The sequence below is a fragment of the Lathamus discolor genome, chromosome 10 (assembly GCF_037157495.1).
Source record: "Lathamus discolor isolate bLatDis1 chromosome 10, bLatDis1.hap1, whole genome shotgun sequence".
Classification (NCBI taxonomy): Eukaryota; Metazoa; Chordata; class Aves; order Psittaciformes; family Psittacidae; genus Lathamus; species Lathamus discolor.
In genome coordinates, this window is record NC_088893.1 from 18,983,496 (window position 1) to 19,004,486 (window position 20,991).

At 44.5% G+C, this 20,991-nt stretch overlaps 1 protein-coding gene across 10 annotated transcripts in view; it reads left to right on the forward strand.

The window, feature by feature from the left end:
• The window catches only part of FSTL4 (follistatin like 4), a 396,562-nt gene that overhangs the window by 231,159 nt on the left and 144,412 nt on the right, over positions 1–20,991 (forward strand). For 7 of the 10 annotated variants that reach the window (XM_065690678.1, XM_065690673.1, XM_065690681.1 and 4 more), the window contains one exon: positions 13,444–13,521. The exons of 2 other annotated variants lie outside the window; for them this stretch is intronic. In XM_065690678.1, the coding sequence (XP_065546750.1) occupies positions 13,444–13,521 (78 nt within the window). Of the gene's footprint in view, positions 1–7,364; positions 7,427–13,443; positions 13,522–20,991 lie in introns of those variants that run through there. One more of the 10 variants, XM_065690682.1, reaches the window with a different exon arrangement.

The following is a 20,991-nucleotide window of genomic DNA, read 5'->3' on the forward strand; positions in this document are numbered from 1 at the left end:
ACCCCTTTCCATCAGAGACAGCACTAAGTAGACAAGCTGGCACGTAGACACTTTCATGCTCTATTAATAAAGTCAAGAATTTCAAGCACAGATTGAAGATGCTGATAGAGCAACCTGCAGTGTGTGCAGGAGGATGGCTGGATGTGCATCTTAGGAAACGCAGCCACGGTGATGCTCTGCTTGAAGAGTAGGACGTGCCCACTGTGTGGGTTCGTCTAAGGAGAAGAAGAGGGAAGCCCTAGTGGAATCTGAGATAGGTGATGAGTTGGAGCTAAACCTACTGTTGGTTTGTCGTAAAAAGTAATGCCCTTGAAAGGGAAAGGAGGATTTTTGATGCAAGAAGTGTGGCAGAGCTGTTGCTCCTGGTGCTGGCATAGAGTAGTGCTTTGGGCAGCCTGTGGGCAGCTTCAGCAGGTGCTTCTTGGTAAGGGATTGCAGTTTGCCAGAATGCCTGAAGACAAAGCACATCTCTGCCTCATGTGGCTTAAATGTCTCCTTCAGGAATACATGTGCATCTGTTCAGGAGGAAAAAAGGATGATAAATCACGGTAGTGCCAACTGATAGCTGTGGAAGAAGTTTGTATTGTTTTCATTCTGTAAGGTAATGGTTCAACTGCTGAAATAGAACCAGAGCCTGCCAGAAATGAGGAACGTTGATACCCATTAGCATTTGAGGGCTACGTTTACTTAAAACCCTCTCAGGAGATACAAATATTATTGCTACTGTGAACCTTGCAATAGAGCTGTGAATAACTTCTTTTGGAGCTCTAACAGCTCGCTAAATAATGAGAATTAATAAGTAGATGTGGCAGCACAGCAGAAAGCCTTATGGGCAGCTCCTGGCACACGCATCCTCCTGCCTAGTGCAGACCAGCAGCATAGGATGAGCAGATAAAGCTGTGATGGGAGGACCTGCAGCACCCAACTGTGCTGGAAGTGGGATCCAAGGCACTATGAAAACCAGGAGCCAGTCTGGTATGGAAGAGGTGCGCTTTCTCTGATGAATACTGTTCTCACTGAAGCTAGTGAGAAAACTCCCACTGATAGAAACGCAAGCTTAGAGTGGCAAGATAGGACAGAAGAATGGAGCAAGGAGAGTGCAGTTCCGAAAAGGACAGCCCATCAAGGATTTTATTTTGTATACCTCAGTGTATGCACAGATGTGTGTAATTGAAGGAGAAAAGTATTAATTGTGTTCAGAGTAAAGCGTCAAGATGTATTTTGAAAAGCATTGAAATGTTTTGATAAGTTCTGGAGCACTTCAAGGGGTGGCTTGGGTTTTCTTCATCGCTTAACTTGATGTCAAGAGCATCTCTGCAATGTGAAAAGTAGATTGCATCTTGAAAAGGCGTCTCGGCTTACATTGACTTGACTGTCATTTTCATGCTAATAGGTTATTAAAGGCTGAGTTTTATTAAAGGCTGAGTTAAACTGAAGACAGGAAACCTTTAGGGTCTGTTTAAGGCATCATAAATACGAGTACTGCTGTCTTTTGTCTTCTATTTTTATCAAGAAAAAAGTAAACCCATCATTTTTCCTCTGAAGAGCTTATTAAAAGAATTAGCGTGTTAGTTGTTTGTGTGGTATTTTTCCTGCTCTGAGAGTTTCCACACTTGGAGATGCGGTCTTACCCTCTGTGGACAGACAAGCGTCTTTTGCACCAAGGTTGCTGACACGGATGTGATTGATGGCACCTGTGCTGCAGGAGGTCTGGCTGTGCTGAGCTCTGGACAGCAGGGAAGGCTCTGCCTCGGCAGCTCCCACCAGAAAAGCAGCAGGAAGCTGTGCCTGCCTTCTGCAGGAGCTTTAATTTGCCCAATGCGCTTTGCAGCGTCAGGACCCAGCAATGTCAGTTACATGACATCTACCGTCCCGGGCTGTCACTGGGCGGAGTGGAACTGGAAAGCAGGAAAACACATCTTTAGAGTCAGCTGAGTCTTAAGGAATTCATAGCTATGGCAATCTGCTGTTCCAGGAGGTGAGTGTTTCACTTTACTTATGGTCATTGATGTCTTCCTCTTGTTCCAACATGGAAAAAGCATATGAAATCTGGGCGTTAGAATAGTTTGGGATGAGGAGAAGTAATCCACCTGCAGTGCTTCAGAGTGTGGTTTTTAAACTCCTCTCTGTGCCAAGAATCCAATTCCGTTAAACACTGTGTTTTGATAAGATGTTTATGCACAAGACTGGGAGATAAATCCATTGTCTCAGAAAATGAGCGCTTCTTGTGCTTGCCTGTGTCTGGCTCCTTCAACTTTTTCTGGCACAGTCCCATGCAACAGTTTTGATGATGTGACAGGAAAATGTGAAGCATTTAAAAAGATTTGTTCATTTTGGATGCTTATGGAAATGTTTTTGCATCAAGGATAACATTTGTTAACACCTACTGCAGTGATTAAGCTAACTAAGGGTAGTTAATATTTATGTGGCATTTTGGAGGAGTATGGTGTTAAATTCCTATATGATTTTCTATAGATAAACTCAATAGGAAATCCATGAATAAATAAAGAAACAAGCCACAAAAAAGACAAGGTGGATGGGAGTATTTTGCATCCCCCGTCCTGCTCCTGCCATATTGCAGAGCAAAGGCAGTGGAAGCTGGGATTCTCCATCAAAGGAAAGTTTCTTACTCCTTACTCTGGTTTCTTTATACTGATCGCTCTGTCTTCTGTGCTTTAGATCTGTATTAATGGATGTTTGTTTGCTCTTCTGTAGATAGAATAGGTAGATCATAAGTAGTTATTTCAGAGTGCAGGTCTACACAGCCACCAAGGCCACATGCAAGTGAGACTTGCCAGAAGCAAAATCAATTGGTTAAATGTTGACTATTTCAGAGAAGTTCAGTGCTGCACACGAACAAAGGCTAGAGATGCTGTAATGTGTTTTGAGCCATTTTTTTCCAGCTACAAAAACATATCTGATGGGAAAATAGCATTGCTTGAGCAAACAATGCCACCCAAAAAGAAATTAATTACTGAAATGGCTGGTCTCAGTCCTCTAATAACCCATCTCAGATGCTTTGATAGTCTGTAAATCGTTGTAATGCCACTGGGCTGCAAAGCTTTGACGAAGGCATTGATTAAAGCTTAACCCGTCTGAAACACATTCCCAGTTGTCCGAATGAGTTGGGCTTTGGCAGGGTACAGGCGATGCTAATGCCAGCCGTGCTCCTGTGGGGACCTGCAGCCTGTCAGTGTGTTTCCAAGCTGGATAATATGCATGTTCCTGATGTAGTCCAAGAGAAGCTCCTGCTGTGGTGTTCAGCTCCTGCAGGGTCTCTGAGCATTGCGTTGGTGACCCGTGGGGATGAGGCTCTGTGTTATGGCCACAGGGATTCCCCTCAGTGCACAGCCAAGGTGATGCTCTGTAAATGTGGGACTGCTCCTGTCAAAATCCCAAGGACTTGTTATTTTTTTTAAGGGTTCTTTTACATTCTTTATTGTTCCTTAAGGGTTATTAAATACCAGCAGCTTTAAGGCCCATAACGTGCAGGAGCTCTTCTGTCCTTGAGCAAATGTATTTCTGTTGTATATAAAGATACGGCACTTTCTCTCTCCAAAGACTCTTGCAGTATACCCTGGTTAGTGTTTTAGGAGAGCTAACAGGAGTAATACATTACCATGGGTTTATATTTTAAGTTAAGTATGACAGACAGCCTTGGTCTGCAAATGTCCGTAGTCTTTTTATTGTCTTATGTGATGTTAAATGCTCTTTGTGAGCAGTCTTTTCAATGCTTGCTAGAAGTTCTTAGCTGTAAAAACCTTTAGTAGTAAAATAGATTAAATTCCCTCTTGGAAAAGGGGATTAATTTTATTCCTTCTATTCTACCATAGTCCTTCCAGATTTTTATTGGAGAAGACGTAAAATAATTGTGCAGACTTTTCTGAGTTTCTGTGGGATAGCGTTTGCTAACCAAATGCACTGGCTTTGGAGCCTTTCCATAGTCGACTCTCTTTGCGTACAGCTATGTACATTTTCTCCTTCTCTATATCCATTTTGTATTCAGCAGCAATGAATTCAATCTTTCCACTCACCTGGCTTCTGTGGTTGCTGTCTCCAAATACTTGTCTGTGATGCTTTGTGTTGTCCCTTTGGGTTGCGAGGAGCCCAGCAGTGACCAGCACAGATAACTGCATAGCATCTGGAATTAAAAGCAGTTTAAAATGCAACTAAATATATAAAGAGATGTGTATAAAAGTATGTTTTACAAGTGTGCTGGTAAGTGTGGGTGTATTCTTCTGAAATGAGTTAACCTCAACATGAGTATGTTGCAGACAGTTCTCACCCGATCAAAGAGTGGCACATGGATACCACCGGCTATTGGGTTTTTGAGGACCATGGGGAGGTGGCTGCTGCACTTACAAGAATGAGAGCTCTATCTGACAGCATGATGTTGAGTACTGGCTCGGTATTATTGCTTAGAAACTTTCTGATCTGGTGCAAAAAGCAATGTCTCCCAGGTGGGCCTTCAGGATTATCTTAACTGATGAGGAAGCCGATTCTCTGTCCACTTGTGCTGTAAGGAAAACCCTATTCTCAACATAGAGCCAGTCCTTGTTTCCAGGAGCAGGAGCCCTGGTCACATCACAGGGGAGCTTCAGCACAGAAAATGTCCTGGGAAACTGATAATTTTTCTCATTCTTCCTTATCTCTTTTCCTAGTTTTATCCAGAAAATGCTACAGTTTTGCCAAAGGGTGATGCCTCTTTTGACGCTGATGGTGTCTGACACAGCATTAATGTGTAGTGAGACATGAAAGACAATGCAAGTAGCATTGATTTGTTGTTTTCCAGGTTGGTTAAGTTCCTTCCTACTGAGGAAAGGGATTTAAATATAGCTTGGCAGGCTGGAGGAAGTAAATACAACCAGGAGTTCCTGTTCCTACTGATATTAATGGCAAAACTCCCACTGCTTTCAGGGGATTCCAGATGGAACTCAGATGATGCTTCCAGGAGGGGAAAAAAAGGGATTCTTTTTGTTTCTCTGCCATTGTGGTAGGTGTTAAATGCAGTATTTGCCATCCACACTCACGCTTTGCTTTCATTAACTTCAGCAATACTGTACAAGATGCACAGGGGTATTAAATGCATTCCTATATAAGTAATAAGAATTACAGTTACAGGGTGTAATGCTTCCCTTGGATGAGACTGGATGATTGTCCTGCACTTCTTGTCCCACTGTGAACTTTTGCCCATTTGCTTCGCTCCATTCCTTTCCTTCGGTGGTGTTCCCAAGCCGGAATGTGTCGGTGGTGCTGCAGAGCCAGGGTCACACACATCACTGGGACGTCACTGGGATCTCTGTGACCCAATTTCCTTTACTTTGCTATTTCACGCGTGTAGCAAACTGCTTTTGGAAACCTCATCTTTGCCCCAGGTGTGGAGGTGCTCGGCTGAGGATGTGGCAGTGGCTGCTCCTCACTGCTCTGCACACACAGCCCTCTTACTATCAACACTGTTAGGTTCTTGCAGCGTGAGCCGTAAACAGGGATAAAACATTGTGAAGGATCACATTCACAAACGCTCAGTGAGGTTTTGCGAAGTGGGATTTACAAAGCAGAAGCCAGTGGGGGCAGCTGGCTCCAAATGCTCACATTGCATCGCAGGTTCACCTGGCACTACTTTACATTAAAACCAGGGGTAGTTGGTGCATGCTGTATTAGGAATGTTCCTCCTTCTTGCATTTTGTAATGTTTTTAGAGTTTTCTGTGTTAGGTTTCTGTCTGGGAGGTTTCCAGGCCTTGCTATCCCTTAGGGATGTGTACCTCATAGAATCATAGAATAGTTCGGGTTGGAAAGGACCTCAAGATCATCCAGTTCCAACCCCCCTGCCATGGGCAGGGACACCTCACACTAAACCATCCCACCCAAGGCTACATCCAACCTGGCCTTGAACACTGCCAGGGATGGAGCACTCACAGCCTCCCTGGGCAACCCATTCCAGTGCCTCAGCACCCTCACAGGAAAGAATTTCCTCCTTAGATCCAATCTAAACTTCCCCTGTTTCAGTTTGAACCCGTTACCCCTTGTCCTGTCACTGCAGTCCCTGACGAAGAGTCCCTCCCCAGCATCCCTACAGGCCCCCTTCAGGTACTGGAAGGCTGCTATGAGGTCCCCACGCAGCCTTCTCTTCTCCAGGCTGAACAGCCCCAACTTCCTCAGCCTGTCTTCATACGGGAGGTGCTCCAGTCCCTGATCATCCTCGTGGCCTCCTCTGGACTTGTTCCAGCAGTTCCGTGTCCTTTTTATGTTGAGGACACCAGAACTGCACACAATGCTCCAGGTGAGGTCTCACAAGAGCAGAGCAGAGGGGCAGGATCACCTCCTTTGCCGTGCTGGTCAAGCTCCTTTTGATGCACCTCCCCTCAGGGGATCAGAAGATGTATCGTAGTCTTCTACATGATACCAGGAAATCACAGCATTACATAAACTATGTGCTTGCAATGCTCCATATAATCTAAATCGTATTTCTGAATGGACTTTTTAGTTGTCTATGGAGGTGGGTGCTTTGTCAGACACTGCATCATGCACACTAGTGAAAGGGGCCCTGGCTTTGCTGGTTTGGGATTGAAACCGGGGGTCATTTAAATTAGCAGGAGGGAGTAAACATCTGTGTTATCTGCCGAGCTGCAATGAGCTGAGCAATTAAAGCAGTCTCACCCTTTGTGTCTTGAAGCATCAGCCTCAGAGGTCAATGGAGACTGCCTAGCTCCAAAGCAAACACCTTATATTTTAATCTTTCACAAGAATATTGTCGCCATGCTGGAGGAGTGAATGATCCAGACCTGTGCTGGATGGAATGGAGGGTTTGGAGCATGGTCCCTGTTAATGGCACAGCTGATGCTGTCTCTGCTCTGCTCAGCTGCGACACCAAGGCTCCATGCTGATGGGTAGGGGTTATGCTGGGGCAGTGTAACCACACCTGAGAAGCAGCACTGGAGGTCTGTGACCCCCAGATGTTTTAAATGTAAGTCATTGCAAGGATCAAGAAGGGAAACCTTCGCTGGGTGGTTCTGCAGGCAGCCCATGTCAGTGGGAAGGCTCTCAAAGGTACAGTCACTTTGTCCCTAAAATGTTTTGGATTTAAAACCTGTAAATTTGATTCTTTCAAAGTTTCATTTTCTGTGCTTCATTTGGAGTAAGAAATCCATCTCTTTTATGTGACCTGCCTATACTCATTGACCGGTGGGGGCATAGATCATTGTGTGAATGCAATGGGAATCAGGTGTGGTTGGAGCCAGGAGCAAGGCTGAGTCTTGCTAACGCGCTGCATCTGAGGGTGCTGACTGGGGAAGGGGTGGGGAGCATCTTCTGCCTTGATAAATACAGGCTCCCTGGAGTTACTGCCTTCCTGTTCCTTTGTGTAGTCATATAGAGTTGGGAAAGTGGTTTAGGAGTAAGAAGCAGGAGGCAATGCACCAGGCAGAGGTGAGTGTTCTCGTAGGTTTGGCCAGGCAATTCATGTGGTTGGTGTCTGGCATGACCCAGTGGCAAGGATTGCTCCCACTGTTGAGGACTCTACATGGTCTGCTCTTTGGAGAGATGTGAGTAGTGAAACAGCTCTACTGAGCTTTCAGGCTGGGTGAGGAGTTGAGTGAGCTTGCCCAATGCTTGCCAAGTAGTAATGCACTATCTGTGATGGGTTTAGTCTGCAGAGTGGGTCTAAGGGACCTTGCTGGGTGTATGGTGCGAATGGGGGTTCTGGATCTCCTCCATGAAGTGTGCAGGGGACAGGCTGAATGCTGGGTCTCTTTTGGTAGCAGAATGAATTAGAAGTGGGCTATGTGTGCTGGAAGGCATCGTTCTTGCTCCTGCTCTAACTGCAAAACAAAGTAAGCCTCAGGCAGGTTCATGTTGGGTGATGAGTCCATGGTGCTGCTGGAGGAGCAGCCTTATGCCCGGGGCTGTTCTCCCCTGCTCTCACCAGCGAGGTGAGGTGAAGCAGAGCCCAGTGCTTGGAGCATCCAAGTACTTCAAGGAGTAATTCTGATTTGTGGTGCAGGACTTCTTTCCCCCTAGGTCAGTGAAGTGCTGCTGCAGCAGGGATGCTTTGTTCTCTCCTGAATGTGATTTTGGGTAACTCTTCCCCATCCATAGCTTTCTAATAGCTTACAGGGATCACTGCAGCAGTATCAGCGCCGTGCAGCAAGTACCCTTCTGACCCTATTGCTTACACTGACACTGATGTAAAACTTCCCTAATGCTTAGTTTTGCTTAGGTTTATTGTTTGTAGTGAGGCATCCATTGCTCTGCTCATATACACAGCTGTGGGATGACTTGGGAAATCATAGAATAGTTAGGGTTGAAAAGGACCTTAAGATCATCAAGTTCCACCCCTGCTAAAGCTTCATGCAGAGATGCCCTTTGGTGCAGAAAGGAGATGCAGAAGTCCTGCATGTGGTTGTTGAGGTTGGAGTATGGGATTTTGGTGTATTTCCCCCCCTCCTCCATGTTATCATTACTCAGCTGCAGGATACCTAACTCGGGGAGAGAGATCTTATCAAGGCACTCATTAATTTGCTCAAAATGTTTGCTGGATCCAGGTGTTCCACTAATTTTAACACTACATCAATATAAGGTGGCAGCAGGGATGCCATCTATTGTGTTTTGTTAGTCAGGGGGTAACGTAGTCCAGAGCTTTCCCTGAACTTCATGGGTGCGTGGAGGTTCATGTACTGAGAGAAGCACCGAAATGCCTAATTTAAATTCTTCTCCAGCTACTGGAAGAAAGAAGATAAATCATAAAAAACCTAAATTATGTCCTGCTGCCGTTGCAGATTCCTGTCCCCACCTCATGTAGTAGAAAAATGCACGTTGTAAATCCCATGTGAAGCGCTTTGCGCTGGCAGTTCCTGTGGCTGCGTTAAAAGGGATGCTCGCTGCTGTATTTCAAACCTGCACCCTTTATTTCCTGCCTCCAAGCATGCTCCTGGGTACAGGAGCAGTTTGTCTGGACGATGTGCTCTGCAAGCTCAGATAAGAGTATTAGATCATGACCTAGCGAAAAGGGAGAAAAGCCTCATAACTCAGGGGACCTTGTTCCCTCAGATAATGCGGTGCATCGCTCAGCACATCTGGGATGCAGCCCCATCTCCCTGGAAGTACTGAAATGAAACAGTGCTGATGCTGCTTGGGGAACAAAAAAAAAGAGAGATTTAGGTCTCTTTGAGGTGTTTTTTTAGGTGGGCTGGTTTCTGAGGCTTCAGCTGTCTGCTTTAACCTCCCTATTCTGCTCTGAAAAAGAGAAGGGAGCAGCTATGTCAATGTTACCACTTCCCATTGTACCTGCTCTACTTTGCTGCTGATGCTTGTTGCCTGAATCGGAGGGAGGGAAAAACACCTTTTCATGTTGTGATGTGCTCACCAAGTTTTGGGTTTCAAGAATAAATAGGGAAGTATCTCATCATCTTTGTACTGTGGATGTGCTGAATCTGCACGTGGGGTGTAGAAAAGGACATTCTGACTAAAGACTGAGGCCCTGTGCTGATGCTGACTTCTTTTTTGACACAGCTTAGCTATACTTGCCAGCTGAGCACAACACAAAGGAAGCATATAACCCCCCTGAAAATCTGGTATTAAGGCATTAATGGCAGAAAAATTATGCTTATACTGGTAGCAAGTGTGATAGCATCTTAATGCTTGCAGGGTGATGTGAAACCAAGAGGATGATGGTAATTTTCATTAACCCTTTTTGCTTTAGGGATCTCTGTCTCCATGTTGTTGTGTGATTTCTGCAAGATTCCTGTGTTGAAAAGAATGTGGCTGAAGAGCAGGAGCCAGGCTGTAGGCTTGGCTTGGCCTTTCTAGGTTGTGCATTCACCACACTTAATTCTGCATTTGGGTATTAGTTATATTTGGCCTCTGCAGTTATTCCTAGGATGTCTCTAAAGAGGGACAGAGGAGATGGAGAATGAATCAGTTGGAAAATCTAAAGTACAGGTAGGACTTTTGGCAGCACCATTCCCAGTGCCTCACCTTGATCTTGGGTTCATGAGAGCTGTCATTACTGGGAAGTTTAGGTTTTCCACTGAAAATAAATGCTATGGATGAACCTGGGGATGGTGGGAGGAAAGTGTCACTGGGCTGGTTTCTCTTATTTCAATCAGGAGTATTGACTAAAGGCTGGTTTCGATTGAACGATCAATTAACACCCCTCAGCATGCACACACTGAATTAATTTGATAATCCCTTGTGTAAAGTCAGTGGGAAGAAGAGTATTTTTTGTTAGTTTACAACAGGAAGGAAGTATATGTAGGTTAATGCATAAGAGGTAAATGACACGATATCGATCAAGATTCACAACTGCATCTCCAAAAACTTTGTGCCATTGCTGGAAGAAGACTGACTGTATTTTCAGAAGAGATGCTTATACCGTTTTCTTTCCCTTTCTTTCCTCCTTTTATTTTCTTTCACAACCAGAATTCCATTAGAAAACTCTTCAAGGTGTGGTTGTTTCGTTGGTTTTCTTTTTCCCCATGCTGTTAGAATGCAGTGGTTTGTGTTGGACTGGTGGCTCCTGGTGAAATCCAGTGTTAAGCAAGCTGCTAGTGTGGGGCAAGGCTGGGGGTACCGAGCTAAGGGAGGGTTTGCTCCGTGCCATAATGGAGCTAATGGTATTACACTCAGGACATCTGTGGGTACATCTGGTGTTAAACTACCGTTATTTAAAGTTTATGATGCGAGAGACTGCCAACTCTCCCACTTGCAGCATATAAATTATGTCAATGGCTCGTGCACTTTTTTTAACCCTGATTTCTCTTGAATTATGGATGATGGACAGGGCCAGAATTTGCTTTTAGTGTTCCCTTGTGACTGTGTGTGTGCTGAGTGCACTGAGCAGTCATAATCTCAGTGTGTGCAGTCAGGGGATGCTTAATGCAATTTGGGCTGGGACCATCTAGCTTGTATCCTAACCATTAAGGGAGTTATAACAACTGGGACTCGGGGCTATTTTAGGGCAGGGTGGGTGCTTTGATGCAAAGAAAACCCAGCCACCACTGAGGCTGGAAGGGTTTGTACTTGTGAACTTCGTGTCCCAGATGGGTTTTTGAAAGCCAGCGTGATGTCCCCTTTCAAGAGAGCCCTCCATTGTGGAGATGAGAGACTGTCTTCTAGGCTTTATTGTGGGAGGAATAATAGCTCGTGTCTTTAATGAAAATATTATGATGGGCTTGCTTTGAAGTTGTCAAGCCCAGATGTGGGGTGGTGGAGTGCATTCATCGAGCCATACACTGAGTTGTGTGATGAATGGTCTTGTGTGGGAAGGGAACAGGTTTGACTGGTGCAAATTAAAGGAGTCCAGAGCTGATGGGGACTGTGGCGAAGGGGCTGGTGTTGCTGTGATTGTACTGCTCCCCTGCAAGGGGAGCCTTTTAAAAGACATTATAAAAGACATTCATGCAGTGTGTGGATATCAAAGTGCTTTTTTAGAAGCAAGTTAAGGCACTGCCATTTTAAGATCATTTCCTCAGCGCTTATTGAATAATGTGTGTGTTAAAGCGTACTACCAGCCAGTATTTGTAAATTTATATAATTTATATCATAAACAGCTACAGACACTGACAAACAGTGTGCCTGCACTCCCGTTGGTGCATTTGGAGTCTCCATCAATTTTAAGACTCTTTTTTCCGTGGTTTAATATGAAGAAGGCTTTGCTCACTAGGATATTGAGTTTTACAAGCATCGGCTCTTTAATCAGACAGCCCTGAAGTTTTGCACTTCATTAACCTGATCTTTAGGAATAAAGTGCAAACTATTTGCACTGGGTGGAGTCTTGTCCTTGCTGGTAGCACTTGAAATGTGCAATGGTGGGAGGTTTTGGACTTAAATCGTGCTTGGAATGAAGGTAGCAGAGGTTAGAGCTGTGGAAATGACTGGATCATGGAATGGTTTGGATTGGAAGGGATAGAATCATAGAATCATAGAACAGTTAGGGCTGGAAAGGACCTCAAGATCATCCAGTTCCAACCCCTGCCGTAGGCTGGATGAGTGCGTTCAGGTGTTGTGACAAGGGGAAAACGGCAGCATTTGGTACCAAAAGTTCTTCAGTGCTGTGAAGCTTATGGAAGTGAACTTTACTTTGGCTCAGAGATGGGATGGAAACTTCTTTTCTGTGGCTATATGAATCCTCCTGCAGGTCCCATTGCAGGAGATGCTGCTGTAGCATGCCTGGCCATCAGCCTGGATGTGTTTGTAATACCAAGGGTAAATTGTTTGAACGTATAATTACGAGGGTTTATTAATACTAAGCACTGTATAACAAACACATTTGCAAATAATGACTTCATAACGCTGCCTGAATCATAGCTTTAGAAATGGCTGGAACATTACCTTATTAGAGTAATGCTCTTCCCAAGTATGCCATCAAAGCTTTACTTTGTTTTATGTTTTCTTATTTTTTTTCCTTATCATTTTTCTTTCTACACTGCTATTCTGGCATTGAAGCATATCCAGTCAGTCACCAATAAGAAGTATGAGCTAAAAATACTTGGGAAGCGCTTCCAAAATGCTGAAGCCTGTCACATACACACATGTAAGATGCATTTTGTACATGAGAGATGCATTTAATACTTATGATATGCATTTAATGGGTGCAGCTCATTGAAGTACAGAGTGGTGCCTGCTCTTCACCACAAAGAGCCACTTGGTCCCCAAGACACTTTGCAAGCGTAGACATCTCCAAAGGAAGCCACTTAATCCTTGCGTGAGTAAATATGATGATAATGCTCTGTGCTTTGTTGTGTACTGTGATCTAATTGAGATTTAATGCATTCTGCCTTGTCCCTGCCGTGGACTCCCTTTGGACTGTGCAGTACAAAGCTTGGTGTTAGCAGCTTGCTTTGCTGTATCCCAGTTTATGTCTTCAGAGACATTCAGGCGTTTATTACTTAGTTTGAGTGCGTGGAATAGTTGTGCTGGGGAAGATGCACAAGAAGGGAACAAGATCCTTGCTTTTCCCTTGCAAATGCAATATTTGCTTTAAGCAAGACTATTGAATTATGGGTTTTCTTTCATTCTCCCACCCCTCCTTTTAATAACTATGTCTTTGCTGCTAATTGTGTTAACTACATCTGCACCTCACGCGATCGTGTCTCATCTCACAGCAATATTTCAGTATAAAATCAATTGAAATTGCCAGCACAAATGTGCAGAACAAGTGCGGGGGGAGAAAGTCTCAAACAGCCTTTTCAGCCTGGTAGCTCTGGCCAGGGTGGCCCTGTGCTTGTGCTGGCTTGGGAATGCCGAGTCCCTCTTTGGGTGGTCACCCTTTCATTGTTGACCAGTGATGTGCTTTGGGGTTTCCCATTTAAACCCAAGAAAAAGAGTGTTTCTGCTTGCCTCTAGACCCTATTCCTCGGAATCTGAGCCCGGTTTCTGACGGAGAGGCATTTACAGGGGAAGAGATGTTGTAATTTTGAATTTTTCATGTGTTTTATCCACTTCAGCAGGCGCTGTTGAATCAGTTACAACTTTAAATGAGAACTTCTGGGAAACCGTGTTTTGGCTCGGGATCACGCACTCAGGCCAGTTTGCTTTCTTCTCATTTTCCCTTTTTCTCCCCTCCTTACCAGCTGGTCATTCACTCAGTTCATGGTGAGACCTGAGGGATTTCTCTTCATCGACAGCTTCAGACCTTTTTTTCCCTCCCTCCTGAAATGGGCACTGTGCGTGTTCTTCCACCTGAGTAACCTGGAGGCAGCCATTTAGTGCTTGCAAGTGGTGTTGGAGTCAGTAAATCACCCTCAGGGATCCGTGCGGAGACCTGCTCTGCAAGAGCAGCTCCTGTTGGCGCTGGTAAGGATTAGAACGGGAATAGTTGGCAGCTGTGGTTTGTACTTCAGCTGGAAACAGGTATTTCCATTTAGAAGGACAGGGTTTTAGTCAAGTCTGTGCTACGTTTAATGCAGAAAATCTTCCAAATGAAAGAAAAACTTACAAACATTTGCTCTATCTGTTGGACAACCCCAGCTTGTTGCAACCATGAGGTTTGAATCTCCCCATGCTGGGTGTTAACGGGAGTGGGAGCAGTTGAACACATGCGCTTCAATAAGAGCCTCAGAAGCATAAAAATTGAATTCTCTCCTGCCTTTTCCTTTCCTATAGAGAAAATAGGCCCCATTAGTACAGACAGCTTTGGCAAGATGGTATTTGCAGTCCAAGGCTGGAAAGCAGCTGCCATCCCCAGTGTGTTGTTGAGCAGAGGACTTCACTTTTCACTGCTGCCAGTAATCCTATTTACCGTGAGCACAAAATACCAGCTGGATTTTGCCTGCTGGGCATGTTCTCCCATTATGAAGGGGTTGAAGCCATTTCGTGCTGCAGTTGATCTGACACGAGGGGGGAAGAGGAGGGTGTGAAGAAGGCAGCGTTGTCTGCCCATGGCTGGGGGCTGTCAGCAGCAGCGGGTGCAGCCAGCGCTCTCTGAGCCATGGTGTGGTTTGAGGAGAGGGCTGGGGGTGAATGGATGCAATCTTTATGTCTAAAGCAAATGTTTTTGCCCGGGCTGTTCAGTCATCCCTTTCACAGACTTGTTTGTTTCCTTTGCAAGCTATAGGCTCTGGTTTTGGGATAGCAGCAGCACCTAAAGGGGCTACAAGAAACCTGGAGAGGGGCTTTGGACAAGGGCCTGTGGGGACAGGCCAAGGGGAATGGCTTGAACCTGCCCGAGGGGAGACTGAGATGAGCTCTTAGGCAGAAGCTCTTCCCTGTGAGGGTGCTGAGGTGCTGGCACAGGGTGCCCAGAGAAGCTGTGGCTGCCCCATCCCTGGCAGTGTTCAAGGCCAGGTTGGATGAAGCTTGGAGCATCCTCGTGGGTGTCTCTGCACGTCTTGTACTCCTCTTGTGTAGTTGTGCTGTATCCGTGTGGATCAGCCGAACATGAAACGTGTCCCACACAGAAACTCTGTGTATTCCATTCCCTTTCTTGACAGAAAGCCCCATAATGCTGCTTTCGGCCAATGTATTCTGATGTTGACTGATGATTGCGGCTTACTCCTGCTTTTGATCCCAAGCTTTTTGTCTTCTTCTATTAACCCCCTTGTTTTCATATGGTGTCTTTGTTCTCGAAAGGAAACGTTTTGTGGATTTTTATCAGTTGCTTGTTTTTATCCCTTGTACAGAGCACTTCAAAGGGGTGGCAGTGAATGCACATACTCTTATTTTACATCTGTCCTTTCAGATTCAGCAATCCACATGCTTTCCTGGTGAGAATGAGTGAGGAGAGCAGGCTCCTAAGTCCTCAATGGACTCTCTGCTGCATGGCTGTGGACCAGCACTGATGCTGTGAAGAAGGATGAAGCTTGTTGTGGGTGGCTGCAGGGCAGGACTCTGCTCCCCTATGCAGTTCCTGAAGCAGATCCCCACTTGTGCAAATGAAGGGAATTCAGCTGAAGTGAATGTTTGAAACCAACACACCCACTGCAGAACCCCTTCATTTGTGGCTGGTTTTTATCTGTTTTCACTTCTTGGGTTTTTCTTTTGACATTGTGAGTCTCAGCCTGAGAAACCAGTGATATTCCTGCTCCTCAGAATAAACCAAAAGCAGTTAACAGTGTCTCAGTGCTAATGCTGCGTTTCTACACTGATACCAGTTTTAACAGTCTGGGAAGTTTTAGAGGCTTTTCACTTTCAAAATGGCCTTTTAGTAGGTTTTTCATTTTACTGCGTTATCCTTTCAATAGGCTATAACTCTTCCCATCAGGTAAATGCAAGTTAAACTGCTTCCTTCAGCAGAGAGCGAATACGGAGGGAGTCAGAAGGTTTGTAATGCAGTAGAAAATGGCATTAATTCTTCTGTCCTCCCTTGTGTAAGAATCATGGGGAGAAGTAACTGCTGGAGGATAAGTGGGAAGAAGAGAGATGTCTTTTGTTTAATTTAGGAGCTTAACTTGTTGGTTCATACACTTCTGTTTGGTGCAGGTTGGGTGGTTTGGCAGGATGACAAAGGAGAGTGGATATGTGCTGGGGTATTTATCTCGGGAATAGGAAGAGATCTTAAAATCCGGTATTCAGAAGTCTTAAGAAAGAGATAAATCTTCAGTCACAGTCAGGGTAGTTTCCTTCACTGATAAAATCCTCAGGAGGGCCATGAGAAATACATGTGCCATGAGGACAGAGCCTCAGAAGGCTTGGTAGTAACTTCAGGCTCTTAGGTCTGGGGTGCATTTGCTGGCAGAGACCAACATGTCAAGGTCTTCTATATGAGGTGAAGGCTTTTGTGTGTTGACACTGGCCCCAGATGAAGCAGGCAATGAAGCAGAATGGTGTGTCCACAAAATATGGGAGTGCTGGGGTATAACAGTGTCCTTGAGGTAGACAGCAAACAGAAACCTAAACCAGTGGAGAACTGCAAAATTAGCATAAGGAGCAGAAGAACTGGATGCGATTGCTTAGAAAATGGTGTTTCTACTTATTTCTCAGTCTTGGAAAAGAGCTTTGTTAAAGATAACGTAGAATGGGAAAGGGGAATACAAATGGTTATCGATTGGGATTGCCCTGTGGCAATGTTTCAGGCTTGCTTGGAGCAACCTGGTCTAGTGGAAGGTGTCTCTGCCCATGGCAGGGGGTTGGAACTGGATGAGCTTTAAGGTCCCTTCACACCCAAACCAGTCATGAAAACTGATTTATAAAACCATCCTTTCTTCTGTATCCCAACTCAAATACATCCTCGTTCAGTAGCTGCATGATTGTAATTCCCCCCATAATGGACCTGTTTGGTTTCTGTCTCACACTTCTGTTATATGGTAATGCTCCTATGCTTGTAATCTATGAGCCTCTAAGGCATCTAGTCAGGAAAACATAAATGAAATATCTTAGAGGAAGAAAAAAGAAGTGAAAAGACACCGTGAAACCTCAACGGTTTCAAGCAGGAAGCTTATGCTGATTTAGATGTAATGCAGGAGTGCTGCTATTCCTGCTGCTGGGCCTGCCTCTTCAGTCAAGTAAGGTAGCCATGAGTCAAACATGCATTACACTTCACCCAGAAGTAAAAACTGCCCAAACACAAACCACCTGCACTAACACAAACTCCATTACAACTAAATGGCTTGAAGACCTTTATTTTTCCCATGCCATTTATTCCTAGCAAATGGCAGCTTTTACAGAAAAACATCAGTGCTCAAAAGTGGACTCACAAAATGAATCCAGTCCCTAATTTCCACAGAGCCTGTCTGCCTTCCTTTACGTGTGATAGTGAATGACCGAGGTGTTGCAAGAAAGGGGCAGGAGAAGGGACAGTAAAATGCTCTGTAGATTTATTGTCTTAAGGGACCAAACTGTCATTTCTGAAGGTGGATTTGCAGGCTTGTGCTTGATTCTTTTTCAGGAAGGGACCTTAAAGCTCATCCGGTTCCAACCCCTGCCACGGGCAGGAACCCCTTCCACTGGAGCAGCTTGCTCCAAGCCCCTGTGTCCAACCTGGCCTTGAGCACTGCCAGGGATGGGGCAGCCACAGCTTCTCTGGGCACCCTGTGCCAGCGCCTCAGCACCCTCACAGGGAAGAACTTCTGCCTTAGATCTAACCTAAATCTCCCCTGTTTCAGTTTGAACCCATCACTCCTTGTCCCAGATGGATTCACATTCTGAGTATTCGTCCCTCTTTGTTAGGGCAGTTAAATGTTTCTGATGGTGGAGCAGAATGAAGCCCATTCCTCCAAGCCACAAAGTGTTTCTAAGTAACACTAATAACCTGTTAGAATATGGACGTTACTGGAAACCTGGTGTTTAATTGTTGGTGTTTCTGCCCCGTTCCATTTATGAGCTGTGCTTTAGCATAGCTTTTGAAATGTTTTTCTAGAATGTGACTTCATTTGTAAGGGTCAAACGTGCGGCGTGCGCCTCTTAAAGAGAAGGAAACACTAATGGAAGCGCTGACACAGGCGTCGCTGTGATGCTGAGAGCTGAGGTCTCTGTAATCCATCACATTGAAACCTCGTGCAGTGGCATTTGTATGACTTGGTGCAAGTCAGATGATATTTTTACTAAGAGCAGAATTCGAGAGTAATGTAATAAGAAAGCTGGATGGATGTTAGTTATAAAAGGTCATTATCTGTTCCTCTTCTGAGCAAAAATAATCAGAATAATGTTATTTTTTGAGACAAACATGACGCTTTTGATGTTTGTACTTCTTCCTTAGTGAGCCTTAGAAACTGATGCACTGAATGAGAAAATAAATAGGAAGCAGAAAACATCTTTCTATCCAATCTCAAATAACATTTGGGTTGTGCATATCTAAGAGGGAAATAGGCGTCCATTAAATAAACACAATTATTTTCTGGTAAGTGGTCTTATTGCAAAGTAATGAGTTTTTTAAAAAAAAACCTTAGAAAAAGATGTTTTTGCAAGACTGTAGAATACTCCTAGAATAGAAACTTGGCATCTTTTATTCTTGAATCGTTGCTAATATTGCAAGACATCGTGTGCGCTTAGGCATGGTAACACCTAAAATAACACCTAGCAGTGTCTGTGTGTGTTCCCATGCCACTGCAGCATGGCCCAATACACTTGGTTTATGGATTTCATCTTCCTCCGAGTAGAAATGGTGAAAGTGAGGGTAAGATTGTTAAAGTTTTGGAATCGGATGTTGGAAAATAGATGGAAGTGAGAGACTGCTGCCTTGTACTGCAGAGGTTTGGGGGTAGCATCACGTGTGGAGTTCTCTGGGTTCACAACAGGTTGTGGCTCTGGAGGGGCAAGAGGAGGTGTGAGAAGCTTGATGGGAGGGAAAGGGGAGCGAGCAAAAGGCAATGTGCATGGGCAGATTTAAAGGTTAGCAATGCAGACAGCAGGGAAGATCTAGACTGTTCGGCTTGCCTCCAGCAACTTGCTGGTCATGTAATTGAAGAACTCACCGGGAAAACAGGCAAGTCATCTACTGTTATTTTATTATTGGCTTCTAACCTCCTCGTAGTCTCTGCCACAAGAACTTCATTGAAGGAATAGCAGGAAGATGCATGGCACTGTGCTATTGATTTCTTATGTCTTTTATAGTAGCCTGTAGAGTGCTAGGGCTTGCTATGATGGTCAAAGGATAAAAGACCTCTGAAAGCAAGGCAGAGGAGTAAGGCTGGTCCTGAGAGTAAGAGTGAGGGAATGGGGCAGACAGAAGATTGATGAGCGAGATTAAAGGCAACCAGACAGATTTGGAGCAGTGACCTATGGGAATTTCACTGCCTGCCTTCAGAAGATTATATTCTTCTGATACATGATTTTACCAAAGAAGCCAAAGAATGAATGTGATCTGTTCCTTCCAGATCCGATACTGGAAATTTTCTGCATTCTTTGGGCTGTGGAATACTGAGATAATTAAAGACATGATCAAGTAAAATATGTGTGCACACATGCATGTTCAGCCTTCAAGGCCAGGTTGGACACAGGGGCTTAGAGCAACCTGCTCTAGTGGAAGGTGTCCCTGTCCATGGCAGGGGGTTGGAACTGGGTGAGCTTTAATCATTCTGTGATTCTATGATACACAAACCCAGCTTCACTGGGTCGTTCACAGCACTAAATACAGGTGCCCAAGGAAGCATTAAGTCCTTCTGACCACTGCAAGCAGTATACTGGTCATCTGCTAATGTGGTGCCTTTTTTTGGCTGGATGTATAGCAACCTGCCAGGCAGCTTGCAAATGCCGGGCAAAGTGTGGTACCCACTGGAGCTGCACAGCAGTCCAGTAGATTTAGGTCCATGTCTATTTTTGCTGCGCAGGAGTAATGCAATAAAATTGCCTTCAATATGCAGCACCTATAACAGATAACTTTAGGTAAGCATTTAATAAAGTGCAATTTTGTGAATTGCCCCTTTAGTAGCTCTTCCAACAAGAGAGCAATCAAGGAAATTGTGCATGGTAAAGTTTCATGGCAAGGATCTAAATATATATGGTCTCATATATTGGTATTTCTTTCACAGTAGTCTGTATGCTTTACATAGTTTGGATGTTTTGGTTTGTACTTTTCTGCCTCTTTTTTCATGTTAGTACCCCCACAAACCACAGTACTGTCCAAAAATAATACTTAAAGAAGCTTTTGAGCTCATGATAGTTAAATGGATTTTAAACAGGGCAAAAATTAGGCTAATTACACTAGGACTAGTGTAGTTACTGGAAATTTTCAAATGTCTTTTCATGGTGTGGCCTCTAATGGGTTTCACAGTCCTGACATAGAGAAAGTCTCATTAATCCCCGTTTCGGACATAGAAATTGATACAGAAAAATTTCCTATTATATTGAGTGCTTCCTTAGTGTTATTTGCAGAGTCGCTGCATGCTCTTACTGAACTTTGATTGAGCAATTCTAATCTGTTTGTCTTTGATATTAAACTGCAGACCCTGATTCAGCAGTCCCCTTGGTGCCGGTGTCATCGGTGCAACTGTTTGTCGCAATACTCCTTTCCGGAGCAGATTTTCCTTTCCTTTTGGTGACTGTTTTGTTTTCTAAACTCTTCAAGAGTCCTCCTGAAATAATGTGGCCATCAGGGAAGTTTTCCTCCTTTTTTTGTTTTGAGGAGGCTTTCCACATCATCCAGCGTTCTGTTTCGTGTAAGGCATCTGAATGAGTAAAAGTAACTGATTTGCCGTCTTCCTCTTCTAAAGCTGCTGCATCCCTCTCTGTCCTGCTCTAAGATACTTACTTAAACACATACACCTGTGTGTGCATTGTGTGTGTATATGTACTGTCAATATATGTTTTTCAGCAGTAAATAGTGCTTACAGGTGTGACATTTTAGACCATAGGAGATTATTTAATGTAGGAAAGGCAAAATGCTGGAAGACCGGTGTCAAGATGCTGGATGGACAGCTCGTGACTGTTACCTCACTGGTTTCTCTCGTGGACATAACAAGCTTAGTTTAGAGACTGAATATTTTTATCATGTTATAGAGGGTTTGATTTTATTTTGGGACAACATCTGCATGGTGCAACATTGCCTTTGAACAACTTGGCATAGAACCTTCCAGTTTCAGTTCTACTAGTCTCCAGTGCCCTATAATTAAAGATTACAG